At 43.4% G+C, this 24,054-nt stretch overlaps 1 protein-coding gene across 1 annotated transcript in view; it reads right to left on the bottom strand.

Moving 5' to 3' along the window:
- The window catches only part of SPAG5 (sperm associated antigen 5), a 99,677-nt gene that overhangs the window by 35,333 nt on the left and 40,290 nt on the right, over positions 1–24,054 (bottom strand). The window contains exons 9-17 of the mRNA XM_068270157.1: positions 23,945–24,054; positions 20,997–21,089; positions 17,095–17,229; positions 13,718–13,790; positions 13,458–13,605; positions 12,026–12,079; positions 10,546–10,660; positions 10,290–10,423; positions 7,297–7,465 (exon numbers count right to left, since the gene is read on the bottom strand). The exon at positions 23,945–24,054 is cut by the window's right edge and continues 10 nt beyond it. Of these exons, the coding sequence (XP_068126258.1) occupies positions 7,297–7,465; positions 10,290–10,423; positions 10,546–10,660; positions 12,026–12,079; positions 13,458–13,605; positions 13,718–13,790; positions 17,095–17,229; positions 20,997–21,089; positions 23,945–24,054 (1,031 nt within the window). The remainder of the gene's footprint in view (positions 1–7,296; positions 7,466–10,289; positions 10,424–10,545; positions 10,661–12,025; positions 12,080–13,457; positions 13,606–13,717; positions 13,791–17,094; positions 17,230–20,996; positions 21,090–23,944) is intronic.

Here is a 24,054-nt window from a genome sequence, read left to right as displayed (position 1 = left end):
CCAATCAGCATGATCGTCTCTCATAGGCATCAGCCTATGGGAGACGATGGTTTGTGAGCCTCTCCTGGGGACAGAGCTGTCCCCCGTAGAGCGCTGCACTAGATCGCATCGCTGTACAAACATTAGAAACTTTTTTTATATTTCTAACAACCTGCTCCACTCTGTCATAGGCCTCGAGTGGTGGGCGGAGATTAGCAGGGATCTATCAGCGTTAGGTGGTCCTGGGGGAGCCACCTTCCTGACGCATATCAGCATTAGGCGGTCAGCATTAATTATTGGTTTAACAAACACAAACATCTCTTACAAAAAAAAAAAAAAAAAAGTTTTTTACATTGTGAAAGATTCTATCAATATTTCCGGTGATTTAACAATTTGTTATCGATATCTTTTAAGTCCAAGGAGTGTTTGATTTGTAATTCTGAATAGTGTAGAAAGGTGTGTCCCCATTGAGGAGATTTCCCTATGCTTTCTGTCCCTGGGACCTACATGGAGCTTTGTCTGCAAGTCTCAAGGCAGACACACACCTTCAATTATGATTGGCCAATCACTGACAAATTTTACCACCTGCATGTTGTATGAGGGTTTATCTACACAATCTGCTCATAGTGTCCAATATCTGTTGACCCTCACCTAGAGATAGAGATAGACAAAATATACATATCAGTCAATAGCTAGTAAAGAATAAATGCTCTACCTGATAATTTTGCCGCTCTGGTGTGCCTTTTTTAGTGTTTTTTATCCATTATTGCTCCAGGAAAAATCAAATATGGCCGCCGGCTCAAATCCCTTCTTCTTCCGGGTTATGAGTTGTTCTGGATGTGCTGTCTAGACTATATGAGACTAGGCTGCTATCTAGGCTATATGAGAAAGGCTGCAGCCTTTCATCTGTGTGCTTTCATTTTGGTATGATGTGCAGCTGCCTGTAGGAAGTCTCTCTCATAGGAATAAAACTGCAGTCATCATCAGTATCTATGCAGACAGAGTGCACACAGATCAAATTGCAGCCACACGTGTCTGTTTCAGAGATTCTCTCTCAGCAGCAGCAGCCCCTCGCATGTCATCACAGCCCTCAGTATGCAAAGCAGGAAATCTGAGCCAGGAGGTGGCAGGCTTGGGCTTGAAAAGACTCCACAGAAGAGTGACTCAGTTCTAATGATTCCAGGTCAAACCTAGACTGAGCCAGTCGGGGAATCTTATCACAGCTGATAGACTAATTAAGCAGATAAGAATGAAAACTAAAAGCAGGGTAGGGGTTTTACTGTCATGTTCCCACTGATAAATGTAATAAAATACATGAGAGTGCTTCGTCTCTGGTTCTCTTTAAGGATGCGTACACGCATCCAACTTTGATTGGCCAATTTTACCACTCCCATGTAAAATCAGAGCCAACAGATTTTGAATGCTATGAACAAATTGTGCAGGTAAGCTCTTATGCTACATGGAAGTGGTAAAATTGGCAAAGTTGGCTGTGTTTTCCAGGGGCTTAAGGCAGGGAGCACAGTTGTCTTGTCAGTTTTCTGTGCAAGTTTTTCTGCAGACCATTTGTATGTGGAAAAATGCCCATGGTTCTTCATAGAAACTAATGCCATTTGTAGAGAAAACGTACACAATGCTGCACTGCTGTTTTTGTTTTGTTTTTTGTCTGCATGTGAAAGACGCATAAAAGTGTGAACTAACCCACTGATCAACAATGGATCTCAGTTTTCATGTACAGAAAAGATGCAGGAAAAGAGAAGTGTGCTCCCAGCTTAACTAAATAGAAGTCAGTACTTCCTGTCTGCAAAGATGGAAACTCTCAAAGATGGGGAGACAGGACAGCAACGGAAAGACAACTTTACTTACGGTAACGTCTTTTCCGGTAGTCAGGAGGACAGCACCCCTGGATGAGACCTGTCTCCCTCCCCACCGTGGACAGGAAACTGCAAGAGAAGAATTTGCATAAGCACTGGCAGCCTCCTATATAAAAGGTACCTACTTGCTACTATACCTCAGTTAATAAAAGAGATAACACAGACACTAATGATGCTTATACAAACCTTTGATTTTCCACCCATTTAAGGGCGGGTTGTAGGGGTGCTGTCCTCCTGACTACCGGAAAAGACGTTACCGTAAGTAAAGTTGTCTTTCCCGGATCGTCACTCGGACAGCACCCCTGGATGAGACGATATAACAGAGATCAGGCTTAGGGTGGGACCACTGCTTGCAGAACCTTTCTTCCAAAGGATAAATCTGCGCTTGCTGATATGTTAAGTCGATAATGCTTCACAAAGGTGTTATGACTCGACCATGTTGCAGCTCTGCATATCTGATCAATAGAGGCCCCTGCCCTCTCTGCCCATGACGTAGATATACTTCTTGTTGAATGAGCTTTAACCGAAGAAGTTAACGTTTTTCCCTGTGTCTGGTATGCCGACACAATTGACTGTTTAATCCAGCGTGCTTAAGTTGTTTTAGAAGCCTTTCTCGCTTTAGATTTGCCTGCAAACAGAACAAAGATTGAGTCTGACTTTCTCCATGATTTAGTCCTTTCCAGGTATTCTAATAAACATCTTCTTACATCCAGAGAATGAAGTCTCTTTTCCTTATCATTCGAAGGATTTTCACAGAATGATAGTATATAGATCTCTTGGTTTCTGTGAAAGGAAGAAACCATCTTAGGCAAAAATGCTGCATCCGGACGCAATGTAATTCTATCCTCCGAAACCATAAGGTATGGCTCCTTTATGGATAATGCCTGTAATTCTCCTATTCTTCTTGCTGTAGTAATGGCTACCGTCTTTCCCCGAATATAAGACACTGTCTTATATTCTTTTTGGGGAGGAAATGTGTGCTAGGGCTTATTTCCGGGGGTGGGAGGGGCTAGACGCTTTGTGTATGGGCAGGTGCGTGGTCTCTTACCGCACCTACCTTGTGGCTGCGTCCCCCTCCGTTCCTGGTAATTCCTCCGGTGGCAGCGGCATTGTAATGGATCTGTGAGGGCGCCCTTTGATCTTCACGCAGTACGCCAGGCCGGCTCTGCGCTGGCGCTCTCTTCCTGTCATCATGTGCGCCCGGCAGATGCGTCCCAGGCGCACATTGATTAATCATTAATGACTCGCGCTTTGTCCTGGACTATCTTCTTCAACACTCTTGAGAGCAATGGAATTGGGGGAAACGCATACATCAGCATACCCGTCCAACTGATTGTGAATGCATCTACTGCCCAAGGAGAGTGCTCCTGGTACAGGGCACAAAATTTCTGACATTTCGTGTTCCTTCTCCTGGCAAATAGATCCAGTTCTGGACTTCCCCAACGTGAGGTTATTATCTGAAATATTTCCGGATTGAGCGACCATTCGTTTTGATTCAACACCTCTCTGCTGAGAAAATCTGCTATCTTGTTTGATATTCCTTTTAGATGAAGTGCCTTTAATGATTTGAGATTGTACTCTGACCAAAACATAATTCTTGATGTTTGATTCCACAATGTTTGACTCCTCGTGCCTCCTTGTCTGTTTATGAATGCAACAACTGCCCTGTTGTCGGTCCTTATTATAACATGAGATCCCTTGATCTGATCCTTGAAATGTAGTAATGCTCTCCAAACTGCTTCTAATTCTCTGCTGTTCGATTTGTACAGACCATTGTCCCTGAGCCGGGAGAGAATCCAGGTGGGCTCCCCATCCCCATAAACTGGCGTCTGTTGTGATTATCCTCTGTTCTGGGTAATTCCATAAACGACCTGACGAAAGGTGAACCTGGTCCTGCCACCAGAGTAAAGACACTTTTATGCTGTATGGGATAGAAACTCTCGTCTAGGACTTTGAGGCTTCTGTTCCATGACTTGAGTATCCACAATTGTAGAACTCTTGCGTGGAATTGCCCCCACTGTACTGCTGGAAATGAGGCTGTTAAGAGGCCGAGTACTGCCATCGCTTTCCTCAGTGATATTGTTCTTGCTTTCTGAAAGGAAAAAAACAGCGTTTAGAATAGTAATCATCTTTCTATTAGGCAAGAAAAGCTTCTCCTCCCTAGTATTAATTTTAAACCCTAAAAACTCAACAACTTGAGATGGGACCAGGGAAGACTTTTCCCAATGAATAAGCCAACCTAACTCCTGAAGATAATCTAATGTTGACCTCAATTATATTTTTACTACTTCAGCTGATGATCCCCATATCAAAAAATCATCTAAGTAGCCAACAATATTTATCTTCCTTAGTCTAAGTTCCGCTAGCACTTCAGACATTACTTTGGTAAATAGCCATGGGGCCGAAGAACGTCCAAAAGGGAGAGCAATAAACTGGAAATGTCTTACCTCTTCCCCCATGTGGACCGCAAATCTTAGGTACTGCTGAGATGATGGATGGATAGGTAAGTGGAGGTATGCATCCTTTAGATCTAGGGAGGCAAGAAAATCGTTTTTCTGCAAGAGATGAATCACAGATTTTATATCGTCTATCCTGAATTTTCTGTATCTTACATATAGATTTAGTTTCTTTAAGTTCAGAATAAAAATCGGTAATTTCCTTGAGGTTTCTTTACTAGAAACACCGGAGAGTGGAAACCCTTTCCTTTTTGACAACTTGGTACGTCTCTTATCACACCCTTCTTTAGTAGAGAAAGGACCTTGTCTTGTAAGGCTAAGCCCTTTCTCTGATCCTGGGGCTGTGGAGTAATGCAAAACTTTACTGGAGGAGGATGGCTGAATTCGATTTGATAACCCTCCAATATAATTTTCACCAACCACTGATTTGCAAACTGTGGCTGCCATATTTCGTAAAAATTTACCCTTAGAGGACTTGGAGTCTTGTTCTGACCTGTTAGGGGGATGAAAAGGCCGTTTATAATGAAAAGGTCTTTTCTTATCTGGAAAATTCTTTTTCCTATCAGCTGTTCTATCCAGCGTGTCATCTAATTTGGAGCCAAAGAGGAGACCTCGTTCACATGGAATTCCACATAACTTTGATTTTGAGGAATTGTCACCATTCCAAGTTTTGACCCATATCCCTCTTCTGGCCGAGTTAACCAAGGCAGTAGTTCTGGCCGTAAGTTTTACAGTGTCGTCTGAAGCATCCACCATATAATTAGAGGCATTCAAAACTTTAGGGAAATCATTCAGAATCTCCTCCCGGGGAACCCCAGAAGCAATTTTATTCTGCATCTCTAACAACCATGTCTTCAATGACCTACTCACAGCCGTTGAAGCTACAGCAGGCTTGAAGGTTAAAGAAGAGGACTCCCATGCCCTGCGTAAGAGATTGTCCATTTTTTTATCGATTGGATCCTTCAGACTACCAAAATCCTCAAATAATAAATAGTTTTTCTTTGATACTCTTGAAAAGGATGGATCCAACTTAGGCGGAGTACCCCAAAAACCCTGATCCTCAGGAGAGAAAGGGTAACGGTTAGACAAAGACTTGGGCCAAAAGGCTCGTTTCTCAGGATTATCCCATTCCTTCTTAATCATACCTTTTAAGGTGGAATGGACTGGGATAAACTGAGGCTGGGGATCCGCCAAAGTCCCATACATCTCATCCAAAGGCGTCAACGATTTTTGTTCTGTCTTGATGCCCATTGTATCGTACATGGCCCCCAGTAAGTCCTTCATTAGATCAGTGGAAAAGGCAAATTTTGGCCTATCTGTATTACAGTTCCTCTGTATCTGATGGCTGTTCAAATTCAGAAATTTCCCCTTCAGATAATTCTGATCCTTCAAAGTCACTTTCCCTTCTGCGTTTAGAACCACTAGGTCCCGGTTGGGATAAAGTTATCACAGGAGATGTAGGGGTAGTAATAGCTGGTACTGCATCAATATTCCCACTAGTTCCAGGAAGGTCAGATGGAACTACAGCAGTGGAAGCAATGGCAGAGTCTTTAATCTCCTTTATAGCAGTGGACATTTCAGCCCGCATCCAGCCCATTAAATCCTTAAATATAACCGGTGATTCATCTTTAACCACTTTCTCTGTACAGTTTTGACATAACTTCTTAGAGGATGAAGAAGATATAAGATTGCCACAAATTGCACACTTCCTTTCAGACCTGCTTGAACTATGCTGACCAGTCTGAGTGGCAGATTTGTCAGATCTTTCACCTTTATCAGATTTGTCCAACTTGTCATGTTTTTTAGGCTATGAAAAAAACACAAACAAGGAACAACTATTACTATGGTTTCTCATACACAAATAAGCAAGCAGGAGTATCACAAGTACCACATCTACTTGCCAGAGAGGGGTCCTGTCCAGACTTAGCAGACTGCAAAGGAGCTGAACTACAAGCGTCCTCCATGATCAAACAGCAACATCTGATTCATGGACTACTAGTCAATATATAAAAAGGACCCAGCTGAACCAATTAATGCTGCCCCTGCAGCGTAATCACATTAATCAGCCTCACATACCTTTGATGAATCAGCCTCCCTGCTGATTCTGTATCACCGCCGCGGCCCCTGCCGCATAATTAGTTAGGCAAATGCACCTCCTGATAGGAATCAGCTGTTTCCGCTGATTTGCCTTCCTCCGCCGCGGCCCCTGCCACTCTGCAGACCTCAGATCACGCGGGACGCCAGCGCGTGATTACTTCCGGTTAGCCCGGAAGTCGATTCTTCTGTGCGCGCGCTTGCGCGCATAATACTGCTGCCGATGCTGGAGAAGCCTCCCATACGCTGCAGGATTCCGCACTGTGCACTGCACAGCTCTATCCGGAGTCCTGCTAACCGCTGCCCCTGTCGACTGACACGGATGGCACCCCGGAGGCCTCTCCCTCCGCTTCCGTCCGGGACAGGAAACTATACTGAGGTATAGTAGCAAGTAGGTACCTTATATAGGAGGCTGCCAGTGCTTATGCAAATTCTTCTATTGCAGTTTCCTGTCCACGGTGGGGAGGGAGACAGGTCTCATCCAGGGGTGCTGTCCGAGTGACGATCCAGGAAATCCATAGTTCTTACCTCACTAACCAATACTACATTTCTTCCTCGGATCGGGCTAGTCGCTGTCAGTCCCAATAGTGGTCTCTGAGTGTAGCTGCTGAGCTCTGGCTCTCTATACCAATCTCCTATAATGCTTTGCAACTACTACAAGTCTGACACCACTGTGGTAATTTCAGAAGCCGTTTATTACACCGGCTAATAATTACCTGTCACCAGATTGTACTTTCTGCTACACAAAAGGTATGAAACTCCAAGTGGTCCCAAGCATTCTAATACCCTCTTCATGCATTCAACAATGTAATCTGGGGGTAGAACAAGCTCACAGGCAGAGAGCTGGTTTCTAGCAGGGTACATACCATCAATCATAACTAGAACAGTAGTCATACCTCTCTCTGGGATCTCTCCTTTAGATGCTTTATTAAACTCAGAAGGTGTTGCTTGATTTTTGAGATTTCATTGGAGGAATCAGACATTTCTTTGTCCATTTTTGTCTTTATTCTTTGAGCTTCTGTCTCCAAGTCTGCTAGCTTCTGCTTCAGCTCAGCCAGTTCTTTCCTGCACGTAGAGCAAAAACAAACATATTAGCCATGTTGCAATTTGTTTCATTGCATTTGTTATTTGTAATATACAGGTTGATAACAGGTTTGCCATTTATGACTGCAGAGATTATTAACCTAGCATTTCACTACTGGCCATCAGACTCGGGTCAAATGTATTTAGATGTACAAGGAAGGAGACAGGAAGGCCAATAACGTATTTCACCTTTACAGTATCCGGGCATCACTTCCGTGAGAGGCAGAGCTATGAGCCGCAGCTCTGCCTCTCAGCGCATCTGTCAGCCCGGATCGCCGCCTGTCCCCCGCCCCTCTCAGTCTTCCTTCACTGAGAGGGGCGGGGGAGAGGCAGAGATCCGCCGCTGATAGACGCGAATGGAGGCAGAGCTGCGGCTGAAAGATCTGCCTCCAACAGCAGCAAAATCCACGACCAAGAAAGTCATGGATTTTGCAGGGGAGATGGAGGGGGGAGTTAGAGGGGATTTCGTTAGATTACAGCCGCGGGGATGCAGCGTTTTAGTTAGGACAGTAATGTTACACAGGATTTTGTAATAAAAAGTTGATTTTTAAGAGACTTCAGGGTCTATAAAAGGACAGTGATAGGTAAAGGACTCCTGCTGAACAGGTGTTCAGAGTTTAGTGTCTCAGTTTTGCTGAGACACTAATTAACTTACCCGTGAATGTGTGTGGTTTTCTGCAAAGCATGCACTGTTGGTGGTACTTGAGGACAGGACAGGATTGGGAAGCCCTGCTTTAGAGCACAGGTGTCAAACTCATGGCCTACTGTCCATGGGTTTTAACTATCATCTGTATGCAGATGACACCCAGGTCTACCTCCACACCCCTGACATATCCACCACTACCATGGACAAGGTCTCCTCCTGGATGTCCGCTAGGTTCCTGAAACTAAATCTAGACAAAACGGAATTTATGATCTTCCCACCACGGCCATGCACGAACCTCCCAGATGTGCAGGTCACTGTTAACCACACTCCCATTCCTACCTCTCAAGCCCGCTGTCTGGGTTTCACCCTGGACTCCGCACTCTCCTTCACTTTCCACATCCAAAACCTCACAAAGTCCTGCAACTTCCACCTTCGTAACATCTGTAAGATTCACCCTTTCCTGACCTCTGCCACCACCAAACTCCTCATCCATGCCCTCATAATTTCCCGCCTTGACTACTGCAATGCCCTGCTGTCTGGTCTCCCTATGACCCGAACAGCCCCACTGCAGTCCATCATGAATGCGGCAGCCAGAATGATCCCCTCCTAAAATCCCTCCACTGGCTTCCTATCCAGTCCAGAATCAGATTCAAGATAGTGTCTGACCTACAAATCTGTCCACAAAACCTGTCCAACCTACATTTCCGATCTTACTCAGGAGGTACACACCTAGCCGCTCACTCTGCTCTTCCAATGAACTTCGCCTAACCGCCCCCCACATCACCCAGTCCCATGCACGCCTCCAGGACTTCTCAAGAGCTGCTCCAACACTATGGAACTCCCTACCTCCACCCATTAGGGCAGCCCCCTCCTTCAACATCTTCAAGAAAGCCATCAAAACTCACCTTTTCACTCTGGCCTACTACCCCTCACAAGTGCTCTAAACCCACAGCTGAACTCTGGTCCCCTACCATTCGTGTCCTTACCTCTCCCTCTAGATTGTAAGCCTTTGGGCAGGGTCCTCCTCCTTTTGTGTCCTACCTGATCTTGCACCTTCATTACTGTGAACCCATGCTAGGCATCTGAGTGAACCTAACTTGCCTAATCTCCATGCTCCATCCAGTGACTGACTAAGCATTATCTGGTACTCATACTATGGTGTGTGATCTGGCTTTCTTGTATTCCTGTATTGTCATATTGCTGTATGTCACCCCTAAATATTGTCTGTAACCTAAATTAATGTTCAGCGCTGTGTATTATGTTGGCGCTTTATAAATTCAATAAATAAAAATAATAAAATACTGTCAAATACTGACCCAAGCAATCAATGCTTATTCGGAAACTGGGATGCCATACACAGCAGTTCAGCACTATGATGAGCAGAGACACGGGATCGTGTTCCATGTCGCACTTCAAGTGACTACGATGCTTCCTCCCTCCGGCAACAAACCCTATACATAGGTATTTTGATACCAAACCTGGAACCAAGTATACTAAACATGCCCTTCATGGAAAACTACCTTATAATGAATAATATCAGCAATGTCTGTTTAAAATGGCTAGATATCACCACTTTAAAAAGTGTACCTGAGACAAATGATATAAATGTTTTATACATACCTGGGGCTTCCTCCAGCCCCCCTCCACACTGATTGCTTCACACAGTCGCCCTCTGCCTCCTCCTGGTAGAAGCCCATAAGTTTGGCTAGTCGGGGTTAGTCGGCACATGCACAGGGCAGCTCCTGCGGATGGAAGCTCTGCGCGCAGGTGCAGAGCTCTGCCAGCCAGGGGAGCACGGCAGGGAACGCACACACAGCTGGGCATGCGCACTGCACCCCTAATGGCCAAGCTAACAGAACTTCTACCTGGAGAACGAGGCGGTAGAGGAAGATGGCATGGGAGCAATCCGTGCGGAGGGGGCTGGAGGAAGTCCCAGGTATAAAACTTTTATGTCATTTGTCTCAGGTTTCCTTTTAACATGATTGAAAGTAATTCATTTAAACATGATTGGAAGTAATTCTTGCAAAGTGCAGCTGCATACCATTACCAAATTCCCCAGTGTGGCCTTTAGGGAACTACTCACATTGCGAAAGAACACATGCATTGGTGTTAAAATGAAGCAGAGTGTGTAAGTAAAATAAGTCTGGTGTATGTGCTTACTCTAGATCTTTTATGGTGTCCTTCAGGTTTTCACACTGATAGTTTCGCTCCAGCAAGGTAAGATGATGTTTATTCAGCAAAGATTCAGACTCCGTCATTTGCTCTCGACACGCAATGTTCTCTTGCTCAAGAAACTGAAGACAAACACACTTTTCAGTAAGCCAGCAAAGGGAGTAACAGAATGAATGGGAAGATCACAGTGACCTCTCATCCATGCAATCTACAGTTCAGGAGACCTTAGCTCTGGCTTTCTTACCTCTAGACTTTCAATGTAGAAGGTTATCTGTGCAGCATGTTCCTTTTTGAGAGCTTGAACCTGTGTTTGCAGTGCTTCCTTCTGGCTTGAAATGTCGGATAGTTCAAACTTCAAGCTGGATTGGTGAAAGGATAAAATAACAGCAAAATCATTAAGCTTTAAGATAGAGGTATGATGCGAATATAAACTCAACCTTTAAGCTATAGCCAGTGGTTCTTTTCCAGACACAGTGTGATTGAAGGAGGATGAATGAAGTAGTTCAGTATGACCCAGGAAATCCTGACAAAATTTGTACTCCGCCACAATCTAATCTGTCCTCTGCTCCCCTATCCTGGTCTGCCGGCTCATCCGCCAGTGACAGACAAATTACAGGAGGGTCATCAGATCAGCAGAGAGAATCATTGGGAAAACCCACCCCCTCGGGACCTTCTCTATAAATCCAGACTGCTCTAGAGCAATGAGGCTCACCAACCATCCCTCACTTCCAGGCTTCTGCAGGCCAGAGATTTTGGTCCATCGCCACTAGGGCCAAAAGGCACAGGAACAGCTTCTTCCCCTCTTCCTTTGCAAGCTGGATTTTATAGAACTTTGCACAGATGCATTTTGTACAATTGAGGTAAACCTTGCGTTAATCTGTTTGTCTATGTTGAAATGGTTATATTTAGCCCTGTGTATGCCAAGCCCAATTCCAGGCACGGCCCAGTCGTGCTTGGTGAAATAAAAGATTCTCATTCAAAACACGGTTTATTGCAGGCATGATTGCATAGGGTCTGTACAGTACAGTAGATCTACAGACATTCCCAGGAAAAAAAAAATATCAGGTGCTGAATCCGCTTATCTGCCTAAAGGGGGTTTTAATTTTACAACTGATAAGATTTAACTACTCACCAAGTTTGGCCACCAGATTCTGCTACTGAGACAAGGGTCACACCCACAGTCTACAGTGTGGCCTCTACAAGTCAGAGATCCATCTTCTCTCCATCAACTTCTGCTACAGAGAGAAGGACCACACCCACAAGCTGGTCTCTACATCTCTCTGTAGCGGAAGCGAGAGCGAGCGAGAGATATTGCTCCTATGAGAAGGCCCACACCCCCAGTCTGGCCTCTACATCTCACAGGAACCACCTCCCTCCACCAGCTTCTGCTACAGGGGGAAGGCCCACACCCACATGCTGGACTCTACATCTAACAGGAACCATCATAACCCTACAGGAGCTATGGGGTGCAAGGTCAAAATCCTAATATTACACAGTTACATAACATCCTTCAGTACAAGGAGGAAGTGGAAGAGCTCCAGTTGTTCCATAACTTCAATGAAGGATTTTAAAATGCAGTCATGTCTTACTCTTCAATTAGTACAATAGGCAAAGTGCCTAGGGAGTGCTCTAGTCACAGTCCAAAATTCTAACATTAGAATGCAAAACCAAAAAGGAAAGAATACCACTAATGCAAATATCACATTTAAATAAAATGAACATACCTAGGCACCACCTCTGTGGACAGATACTTCATTTGATCATGGTATTCATGGCCTCTGAAAGCAAAATTGATTGAGTTTACTCAGCCTGCATTCACTAAAGCAATTCAACCCACACTGCACGCTATGCAAGCATCCTTTAAATGTATAATTGCCGGGGTTGGGAAATAAGTACCTCAGCAATGTGATTTAGCTACCTGTGCATGCGAGTATAAACAGACAATGAACCCTCAGCAGCTTTGTGAACAATGGCACTTTACTTTCAAGTGTGAAATATAACTCCTGCACGATCCAAATGGTATAACAAATCTTCATATCTAATTACAATGACTGCAGGATAAATTGAAACAAAAGGGTTTTCTCTGGATGGTGCAGAGGCTTCAAGGATACTTTTCGAGCCCACTGTACCTCCATAGGACCCACTTCTTTTTGCACAGGGTATGCACGAGTCCAGTAGAACAATACGATCATGTATGTAGTATAAGTGGCTTTATTCTACTGGGCATACATGGACTGCTGCATGCCCCAGTTGTGCTCATACATGGTGGGAGAGCCATGTAAAACGTATTTGATAAGCTATAGTTAAATAGGTTTAGAGCAGGGGTGTCCAACTTAAATATAAAATGGGCCAACCTCAATGTTTAGTGACCACCTTCCTCCCTTATAAAGATCCCCCGGTGTCTAATGCCCCCCCCCCCCCCCCCCACAAACACACAGTTTTCTGTTGTCTAGTGACCCTCTCTCCCCTATAGAGTTCCTTGGCGTTTAGTGGTCCTCCCCATACAGTTCCATGGTGTCTAGTGATCCCCCCACACCCCTAAATAGTTCAATGGGGTCTTGTGACACTCATTCACCTATGCAGTTTCCGGATGTCTAGGGACCTTCTCCCTCCCCATATCTCTTCCATGGTGATCTAGGGCTTCACCTCTAACAGATTCTCAGGTGGTCTAGTGTGGACCAGACATAATGCAAAGGAGGGAAACCACTTGTGGGCCAAATCTGATGGCTCTGCAGGTCAGATTGACATGTATGGTTTAGAGCACAGGTGTCGAACTCCAGGCCTGGAAGGCCAGATTCATGCCAGTGTTTAGGATGGACTCAGGAAGAGAGGCATGTGTTATACTCGATGAACCACACCTTTCCTGATTCAGACCCATCAATTAATTTGAGCAGTGTCAAAAATGTGCGAGGACCTTGGGCCTCAAAGGACCGGATTGACATCCCTGGTTTAGAGGGACCCAGCGCTGGAATGGTGGGGTGTAAGAGGATCTGGGAAGGCATATCCAGAGGCTTCCTGCTACTGAGGTAATTATCTAATGTTACCCCTTGTTTCCACTTCAGGTAAGCTTAAAATAAGGGAAATATACAACACCAAGAAATCAGAAAGGTGGAAATCCCATTTGATCCCATGACTGTAACAAGTGTGTAGTTTTACCTCGCGGTCGCTTCATTCAGCTCTTTCTCTACCAGTTTCAGAGAGGAATCTTTAGCAGAAAGTTTTTCACCAAGTTCAGAATTTTCTTCCTTCCACTGTTCAATTTCTGACTCCAAGCTACAGACACGCTCCATCAGAGTTTCCAATTCTAGGAAGAAAACAAAAAACAGACTAGTAGTCAAAATGTTGCAATTCTTTTAGGAGTCACTAAAGCCTTCACTAGTTGTCAAAACACCAAAATGTAAATTGAAATCATTAACCTGAGCCCAGACGAGAGTTCTCCAGTTTTGTCTGCTCATTTTGAGAATTCAAGTCTTCCAGCCGACAAGACATCTGCCAAAATGAAATGCGTTGTGAAAATCAGATCAAAAGCAACATAAGCTCTCAGTGGTTGGTTAAAGTATTGGAACAATATCAAGGGGTTATGCATTACTACAATGGAGAGGACATTTCACCATTAGTGGGGCAGAATGGCATTAGTGAGTTTTTCACCTCTTTTCACATCCAGGACTTCTCACGAGTATAACCTCTCCTTTAGAAGGCTCTCCCACAGCCTGCCAGTCACGCTCCAAGCCTAGAAATCTTTAAAATGTACCCTCAAGACACACCTATTCTGGACAAGCTTGCAATTAGCTATAGCTAGAATTTTAAAGCTCACTGCTTCATCTGCTAACCCCTTGTCCACCTCCCCAGTGTCTCCACCCCACTACCCTTTACAATATATGCTTGCAAGGGCAGGGACTTCACCCTTGTGTTTCCAATTTTATTGCATTTTATTGAATATATCTATCAGTATTGGGGAAGTTTTTCAAATTACACATCAATTGCATGTATCTGTACTTGTATCATTGGTTGTCCTGATTGTACAGCATGTTAAACTGCTTATGTAACTAAACTCCCCAAAGAGGTTTGCACAAAATTTAAATTAAAAGAAAATAATAAATCATAAAATAGTGAAGTGAGAAATGGCAACACTGATGGTGTGGAAAGATAACATAGCTATACTTAGGAAAAGGAGGGAGGTAAATGGGGGCGGAAAATGGGTAGGGGCTAATGCGCTCGTCTTGGAGGAAAATATCACAGGAGCTGCACTTGTTATAAGGAGTGGGGCCATGGTACCCCCACATGTTCTAGGACTTCAGGCAAATAAGGCAGCCCATGGACACTACAGAATGGCGCATCAAGGTTTTGTTTGGTGTGGGGAAGAGGGGGAAAAAGTTGTAGTTATAGCATTGGTCAGTGGACAGGTTACAAAAATGTTAAAATCTTCCTCATGTATAGTCAGGAGCCCCTTTTGTGGTCTCTTCTGACAACACAGACTTCCACTGCTATAAGGTGTGACCTTCTCAGGCAGTTTAGTCTGTGCCCCACCCACTTGCAGTCTGAACAACATGGGGATTCAAATCAAGGAGAAGCCCTGCACCTGGCTTCTTCAAATCAGCTGCTTCAGGACATGCAACTATATTCCTAAAGCAGAACTTGACTCTCAAGGCCCTATCTGATGGAAAGAAAAAAATAAAAAATAAAACACACAACACAAGTTCATCTTTGGGTGCTCTCCTAAGTAAGATACCAGATGGTATAGATAGACCTGGGGACGAGCTTTAACCCATTCGTGTTCCGTCGTTTTCATTTGAGAAATGTTCACCTCCCATTCATTAGCCTATAACTTTATCACTACTTATCACAATGAACTGATTTATATCTTGTTTTTTCCGCCACAAATTAGGCTTTCTTTGGGGGGTACATTTTGCTAAGAGCCACTTTACTGTAAATGCATTTTAACAGGAAGAATAAGAAAAAAAACGGAAAAAAATCATTTCTTCTCAGTTTTCAGCCATTATAGTTTTAAAATAATACATGCCTCCATAATTAAAACTCACGTATTGTATTTGCCCATATGTCCCGGTTATTTCACCGTTAAAATTATGTCCCTATCACAATGTATCGCGACAATATTTTATTTGGAAATAAAGGTGCATTTTTTCCGTTTTGCATCTATCACTATTTACAAGTTTAAAAAAAAAAAAAAAAAAAATAGAAAAAAAAAAAAAAAAAACAGAAATATATCATCTTTACATTGATATTTAAAAAGTTTAGACCCTTAGGTAAATATTTACATGTTTTTTTTTATTTATTATTGTAATGTTTTTTTTTTTTTTTATATTAAACATTTTATTTGGGTAGTTTTGGGAGGGTGGGATGTAAACTATAGTTTTATAATGTAAATGTGTGTTTAGTTTTATTTTTTTTTACTTTTAGTTATAGTATTACTTTTTGGCCACAAGATGGCGGCCATGAGTTGGTTTACATGACGTCACTCTAAGCGTAACAAACGCTTAGAGCGACGCATGGGGGAGGTAACAGCCAGAAAAGGCGCAGCTTCCGAGAGAAGCTGTCGCTTTTTCAGTGGGGGGGGGGGGGGGGGGGAGAGGAATCAGTGATCGGGCACCATAGCCCGATTTACTGATTGCCTGGCTAATGAACCGCGGGCCGGGAGCGCGCGATCGGCCGCGGGAGCGCACATGGTTCCTGGACGTAGTTTCTACGCCCAGGAACCAAAATAGGTTAACCACTTCAGCCTAAAGGACATTTAAGGACATTTTACCCTTACCGCCGAAAGCAATTTTCACCTGTCAGCACTCCACCCATTCATTTGGCCATAACTTTATCACAGTTTCTCACAAGTGAATTATCTCTCTTTTTTTTTTTTTTTTGGCCACAAATTAGGCTTTTTCTGAGTGATACTTCAGTAATAGCTTCATTTTTTATGCATTTTATAGTGAAGGGGGGGGGGGAGAAATTTCTCCAATCCCATGCACTTAAAGGAATACTATTAAAGTATATTAATTTCTGGCGGCAGCACTAATCAATATGGCAATAAGTCAGGACAAACACAGCATATGTTTTTGCTGTGCAGTGTGTTTTTTTTTTAATATACCTTGCAGACAGCGTCCCCTGAACAAACTGACGGCGACGGGTTATTGGGGCAGACCATTATGCTAGAGGTGATGCCTCTTGCTGAGTGCAGCTGTGGATTATACTATTTTTATGCTCCCCCACATCAGTGCAACTTATGCAGCGTGTTACTATGAGGAGGGAGAGACAACTGCTCTCCCTCCCTGTCACTCCAAGTATGCCTGGCCAATAACATGCTTACTTGTCCCCTTCTGTTTGCTATGAGCTTGTTTCCATGTGAAGTGAAAATCTATTAACCCTTCGCACTCTCGCATGCAAATGTTCAAACAAATGCATTCACAGATTCACTCACCCAGGCACAACTGTTATCCCTACAGCTAAGTTAAAAGCCGGGGTCTTAGTTCACAGAAGAATGCATTCTTGTGCTTAGTCACAAGAATGCTACTCTCTTTAAGCAATGCTACTATAAATAAAACCCACACATTTGCCTGTTAGCCCCTGGTTATTACATGTATGTTTAAACGTTCCTAGTACAATGTATGACGACAATATATTATTTGTAAATAAAGGTGTATTTTTTCTGTTTAAAGCTTTTTGCATTCGGTCAACAATTACAAGCCCTTATTTGCTAACATCATAGTAATATACTTTAAAAACATATAATATAAGGAGAACAAATGTCAAAACACACACATTACACAAACACTAGTGCACGGACCTGTTCAGTTTCCAGAATGAGCATGTCCCTTTCATGCACAATGCTCGTATAATCCTGAAGAGTCTTTTCAGTCTTCTCCGTCATTAAGTTAAAGATTTGCCAGTGCTGAGACATCAGCTCTGTGGCCTGACAGCACTGTCAAAAAATGGCAAATAAAGAAATCATGCACTGAACACCAAACTTATCACTAACACATGAGCACCGTAGAGAAGAGAATACCCAGGGCCATATGCAATTCACTTATTCTTCTGAGTTTTCTCCTAGAAGATAATTTTTCATTTTCGATTTAAAATAATTTTAGCAATCTGCAATGGAAAAAGTACCGTCAAAATTATTTTGAATAATTGTTTGTTTACTGGTGGCTGAAAAGGCATTTTAAATTTACAAGTTGTGAAAATATCGCCTAGGTGAAAACTCAGTTGAAAAAGTGAATTGCATATGGTCCCCAGAGTCCTATGAACAGAACGAAAAACAAAAAAAATAAAACTGCTCCACGACTCTTTGGCTTTGAAATGAAGGATTTGCTGTTTGTATTCCTTGCACTGTACAGTAAATTAATAACCCAGCAGAAGAGAGAAACTACACATTTTAATGGCCAGAAGAGATAGGCAAAAATGGGTAAACAAGCCATCCCTCTTAAAGGACAACCGAGGTGACATGTGACATGATGAGATAGACATGTGTATGTACAGTGCCAACACACAAATAACTAGGCTGTTTCTTTTTTTTTCTCTGCCTGAAAGAGCTAAAAGTCAGGTATGCAAGTGCCAGTTTCTGTCCAGATCGGGACTGGGTCAGACTATAGCATAACCGTCACTGATGAGTAATTACAGCAATAAAACACTTTCCTGTCAGTAAATGGCTTATGAGAGCAGGAAAGAGATAAAAATGATCAATAATTCGTAGATTTGTGCTCTAGCATACTTCAGTAAAGGTGTCATTAACCTCCTGAGCGATAATCCCGAGCTGAGCTCGGGGTATATCGCGCAGGAGGATTTCTCAGGCCCTGGTGGGCCGATTTGCATAATTTTTCCGCTCGCCGCCGATCCGCCGCTACCCGCCGTGCAGAATCCCCCCCGCCGAGACCCCTTGCGCAGCCTGGCCAATCAGTGCCAGGCAGCGCTGAGGGGTGGATCGTGACTCCCTCTGATGTCACGACGTCCATGACGTCGGTGACGTCATCCCGCCCCGTCGCCATGGCGACCGGGGAAGCCCAGCAGGAAATCCCGTTCTGAAGCTGTGTAAACATCATTTGATTTATCTGGTGTATTAGACAATCAATGCTTTCTTACTCCTACTTCCTATCTATGCCTAGCACAGTGTAAACATTAAATAAACAACTCAGAACAACTTTGTTATAATTGATTTTTGAAAGTGTATTCACCAATTGTACAAACACACCTACATCTATACAGAGTGTTCTAATCTATTGCACACGCCCGTTAAACCCTCCAAACTACCCATAGCATAATTGGAATAATGAATTATATCAGCGCTGATTTAAACCAATTGGTATTATTATTGCACTGTCCCCTTAAATATTTGTAGTTAAGCTTCCTCATATGGCCTTCCAAGGTAAATGTTCCAATTTATATGCTTTGACTGGGATCTATGTTGAGGTAGTTATTAGAGTGATAGTATCCTAAATTGCAAGAAAAAATTGTCCATAAAATCAAACATACAGCCAAATAGATGCATCTGAATCGAGATGCTGTAGAAGGGGTGGACATAATGAGTTCAAATATGGAAAGTGGTGATGAAATGGGGAATTCGGCAATCTATGACATTGATTATCTAGAATTTGAAGAGGAATTTGAAACAGAAGGGAGACAAATGTATACACAACTGAAACCAGATGTTGAGGTAGATGTAGGTGTGTTTGTACAATTGGTGAATACACTTTCAAAAATCAATTATAACAAAGTTGTTCTGAGTTGTTTATTTAATCAATGCTTTCTGCCCATCTACTGGGAATGATGTGCTTAAGTTAAATCAAGTACAGAGCCATACCAACAGCAACCAATCAGGTCCAGTTTGTACCAGTTTAACCAACTACATCCAGAACTTTTGATCCAGAATTTATGAAATAAGGTTGCATGTTGCTATATTTTTGTAACCACCAGGAAAAGTCAGCCAGTACCAGTCAGTTATTCCGGAGGAGTATGGTGTAAATATGGAGAATTGACCCAATTTGGTAAATTTTACCCTACCTGGTAATAGCAATCTGGTTTCAATACTTTCTGAATTGCATTCAGGGAGTAGATAGCTGTATATATCCGTTACCCTTCTAGATCCCTTATAGCTGTATTTTGTTTTGGCTCTTAACATAACAGCAGTTTTAAAGCTACATACGCGTGGATTGAAATTGATAAAAAATAAAATGACTGACAAACAATCTTTCAAATGTCTTTGCAAATTTAGCACTGAACGAGCTCCAAAGACACAGACAGATCAGTTATTGTCCATGTAGACTGATCTATCCTGATGGATTCGTCCACACGATAATCAGTAGAAAACAGGTATTGAATGATGATAAACAATCATTCCATTGAAAACCTTCATGCTATGAACTTCTGGATCCTCTGTTTTGGACTTCCGCCAAGATTGCCACCGGTAGACCATTGTTGACTTCAAACATGCCATATCAGGCATACTTAATTTGCCACATTATTGTTGGGGATCATTCATTTTCGAATGATGGTTGTAGTTGTATGCATGTAGCTTCAGTAACAAGGCGATTCTGCAGTGTTATTATTATCATTAATTGTATTTATAAAGCGCCAACATATTACGCAGCGCTGGACATTAATTTAGGTTACAGACAATATTTAGGGGTGACATACAGCAATATGACAATACAGGAATACAAGAAAACCAAATCACACACCATAGTATGAGTACCAGGTAATGCTTAGTCAGTCACTGGATGGAGCATGGAGATTAGGCAAGTTAGGTTCACTCAGATGCATAGGATGGGTGCACAGTAATGGAGGTGCATGATCAGGTTGGACACAAAAGGAGGAGGTCCTGCCCAAAGGCTTACAATCTAGAGGTAGAGTCAAGGACACGAATGGTAGGGGACCAGAGTTCAGCTGTGGGTTTAGAGCACCAGTGAGGGGTGGTAGGACAGAGTGAAAAGGTGAGTTTTGATGGCTTTCTTGAAGATGTTGAAGGAGGGGCTGCCCTATTGGGAGGAGGTAGTGTTCTAGCTTTAAAGGACAACCAAAGTGAGAGGGATATGGAGGCTGCCATATACTGTATGTATATAGTCAATTTCTGACATGTGTGCTTGTTCAGGGTCTAGGACTAAAAATATTAGAGGCAGAGGATCAGCATGACAGCCAGGCATTGTTTAAGAGAAAAGAAATATGGCAGCCTCCGTATCCCTTGCACTTTAGTTGTCCCTTAAAGTGAACCTTAGACGAGGAGGGAAGAAAAGTTTTATACATACCTAGGGCATCCCTCCAGCCCCTTCTACACAGATCCCTCCCTCACTGAGGTCCAAAGCCTCCTAGATCTCTTGGTAGCAGCCCCGTCCTCCACGGCCGATAAGTTACTGTAAGAGTGTACTTAAGGTCACGTGACCTGCGCCTAGTAAATTAGGTCACATAACCTGCAAAAGTTTTACATGATGTTCAAACTACAGTACATGCACAGCCAGGCTGGTAAAGTAGATAATGGCCGTGATTGAAGCCCTTCTCCCGAGTTACTCATTTCAACCACATTTAGAGTACCAAGAAAGGGAAAAAGTACTCCTTAGAGAAGAAAATATTAAACTTAAATCAACTTTTTGAGTAATTTTTTCCTAGCTGGCTGGGGCTGAAAATGTATTTTGATAAAACGAGAAAACTCAAAAGAAAAGCGTTATGAATGAGGACAATATGCTACATCATTGAGCCTACCTGAATACGCATGTTCCTGCGATCCTCTTCCAAATCATAGCAAGCAGAAACCGCTTTATGTACAAACGCCTCTAACGCCTCGTTAGAGGAAGCCTTAAAGAGAATAAAAAAAAATAGTTAACAGGCTAGCAAATGTAGCGCTTCCATTAATTGCAGAGATACATACTCAAAGTATTCTTGGCTATTTTAAGATGCTTTGTGTTTAGATTTATGGTTTACTGATTATCTACTGACAACAGACTAAAACAAAATACTGCAAAGCAAAAACACACTTGCACAATGATAGAACTTAAGACAAAACTTTTTTTTCCCTGTGAAGTCTGGCACAGAAATGGTCCACTCTAGCAAGCCATCTCCAGAGATCCCCAAACATCTCCAGTGAGAGTATATCACAAGTAATCCAGCACGTGTGCACTGGACTAAACTACCCAACATTTGATATTAAAGTTGACTGCAACTCTAGACTTATTATTTTAACCCTTGAGCAGCCTATTTAGAGGCTTGCAAGTGCTCCAGGCCAATTTATGGTAACTCCCCCGCCCATTTGTTACATTTGCTTGCTACTAAATAGTACTTCTGTTATGTGTATTTATGTCCACCCGTCACTAGGGAGCAGTCAAACAATAACAGACTTCTGTTTTCAAGTGTACCAGAAGTAACATGATGATAAACATGTGTATATACAGTGCAAAACATACTGTTTTACATACTGTTTTAACATACAGGCTGTTTTACTTGTTTTAACCTCTTGCCAACCGTGTCACGCCGGCAGGCGTGGCCGCGGCGGCAGCCCAAGGACCGCCTAACGCCAATTGGCGTAAAGTCCTGGGGCTCTGTTTTGCAGGAGATCGCGCGCAGGCTGCGCGCGCATCTCCTGTTTGGGGAGTCTGCCGCTCGGGAGACTGTTAGACGGCGTGATCGCCGTCTATTTACTCTGTGCAGCGCTGCACTGGGGACAGCCGTGTGGGGAGGGAGGGAGCGAGGGAGGGAAGGGATTTAACCTGCTGAGCGGTCTGGACGAGCTCAGCTCGTCCAACACCGCCAGAGGCTGCCGCTCAGGCCCTGCTGGGCCGATTTTTGTCAAATAAAAAGCAGCACACGCAGCCGGCACTTTGCCAGCCGCGTGTGCTGCCTGATCGCCGCCGCTCTGCGGCGATCCGCCGCGAGCAGCGGCGAAAGAGGGTCCCCCCAGCCGCCTGAGCCCAGCGTAGCCGGAACAAAAAGTTCCGGCCAGCGCTAAGGGCTGGATCGGAGGCGGCTGACGTCAGGACGTCGGCTGACGTCGATGACGTCACTCCGCTCGTCGCTATGGCGACGATGTAAGCAAAACAAGGAAGGCCGCTCATTGCGGCCTTCCTTGTTTATTCTGGGCGCCGGAGGCGATCGGAAGAACGCCTCCGGAGCGCCCTCTAGTGGGCTTTCATGCAGCCAACTTTCAGTTGGCTGCATGAAATAGTTTTTTTTTTATTTAAAAAAAACCCTCCCGCAGCCACCCTGGCGATTTAATCAGAACGCCAGGGTGGTTAAAGGAAGAGGTTTTTTTTTTTTTTAAACGGCAACACAAATATTTATTAAAAAAATAAATAAACATGGGGGGAGCGATCAGACCTCACCAACAGAGAACTCTGTTGGTGGGGAGAAAAGGGGGCGGGGGGGGGGGGGGGGGGAAATCACTCGTGTACTATGTTGTGCGGCCCTGCAGCTTGGCCTTAAAGCTGCAGTGGCCTTTTAAACTAAAAATTGCCTGGTCACTAGGGGGGTTTAGCCCTGCAGTCCTCAAGAGGTAAATTTATTTTTTTTTTTTTTAAGGCATGCAAGTGACAGCTTCTCTTGTCAGTACCTTGTCGGGAATATAATAAACATCACTGATATGCAGATTACAGCCATAAAAAGTTTTTCTGGCAATATACCACTCCTGAGAGCAGAGGGAGTTAGAAAAAGGTCTATAGTTCATGTTTTTTACTTTAGAGACACTTAATAGGCTGCCCATGAGCAGAGACAAACAAAACAGTCAATCTACTTTGTAAATGTTTAAAGAGACTAGCATATAAAAGCAGCTAGTAGTTATCTCATTAGGATCGATTAACCGCCGCCTCGTTCGCCACCAATATCCTGCGAACGAGACGCTGTAAGAAGTTCCTCTTGAACCGGCGCTTAGAGGATAAATATAATGGTTTATCTCATCCCTTTATTTTTACATTGGGTTCACTTTCAGTTGCTACATTTTTCTGATAGCAGAAAGATCAAAGCATTCCAAGAATTTACAGCACGAGTTCTGCCGCCTGAGGTCAAATGCAGTGCACTTATATCAAATGAGATAACTACTAGCTCCTAATGGGTTAAATGTACTTGCATCTTCTCCTCACAGGCATGACTCCTAAGTTGCACGCTACCAGAGCTGCCAGCGGGAGAAGGGAGGGGACCCAGCAGAAGCGAACCACCGGACTAAAAATCGACTCAGCAGCACTGAAAAGGCTTGGTGTTTCTTTAACAGTTTCACAGCATCAGAACTTTGTTTCTTTCATACAAGCCTCATTTTTAGCTGCACAGAAGAAAACTGCCCGGGCTTTTTTCCCCTGATGCTGTGCAAAGCATGATGGGATTTCTGATGTTGTTGCTCTCGTTCTGCTGTTTTGGTGCAATTTTTTTTTTATACATTTTGAATTTGACATTTGAAGCCTAGCGCATGCAGCTGGGAGGGGTTAATAGGACACAGGACAGTTGGAACTGTGTCTCCTGCTCCTTGTCACCTCCTTTCCACCAAAAAGATGGCTGCCCCCATGACAAAGATGGCAGCCCCCATGAATCACAAACATTTGCCTGTTCTTTTAAAACAGGGAGGGTAAGAGATTATATTACCTATCGATTGTAATTAACATAACTAATGTAACTTGATGACAGTATGTTTGTTTAGGCTGAAGTTCCCCTTTAAGTGATTGTCAGTTTACCTGCTGCTCATAACATTCTCTAATATTTTTACAAAGTCGTCTCTCAGATTCCAAATCTTGGCGCAGCTGACTGATAACAGTTGAAGAATGAATCTGAAGATCCTTCAGAC

The sequence above is a fragment of the Hyperolius riggenbachi genome, chromosome 2, assembly GCF_040937935.1.
Source record: "Hyperolius riggenbachi isolate aHypRig1 chromosome 2, aHypRig1.pri, whole genome shotgun sequence".
In the NCBI taxonomy this organism is placed as follows: domain Eukaryota; kingdom Metazoa; phylum Chordata; class Amphibia; order Anura; family Hyperoliidae; genus Hyperolius; species Hyperolius riggenbachi.
Note: the sequence above shows the minus strand (reverse complement) of the source record. Positions and strands in the feature narration are given on the sequence as shown.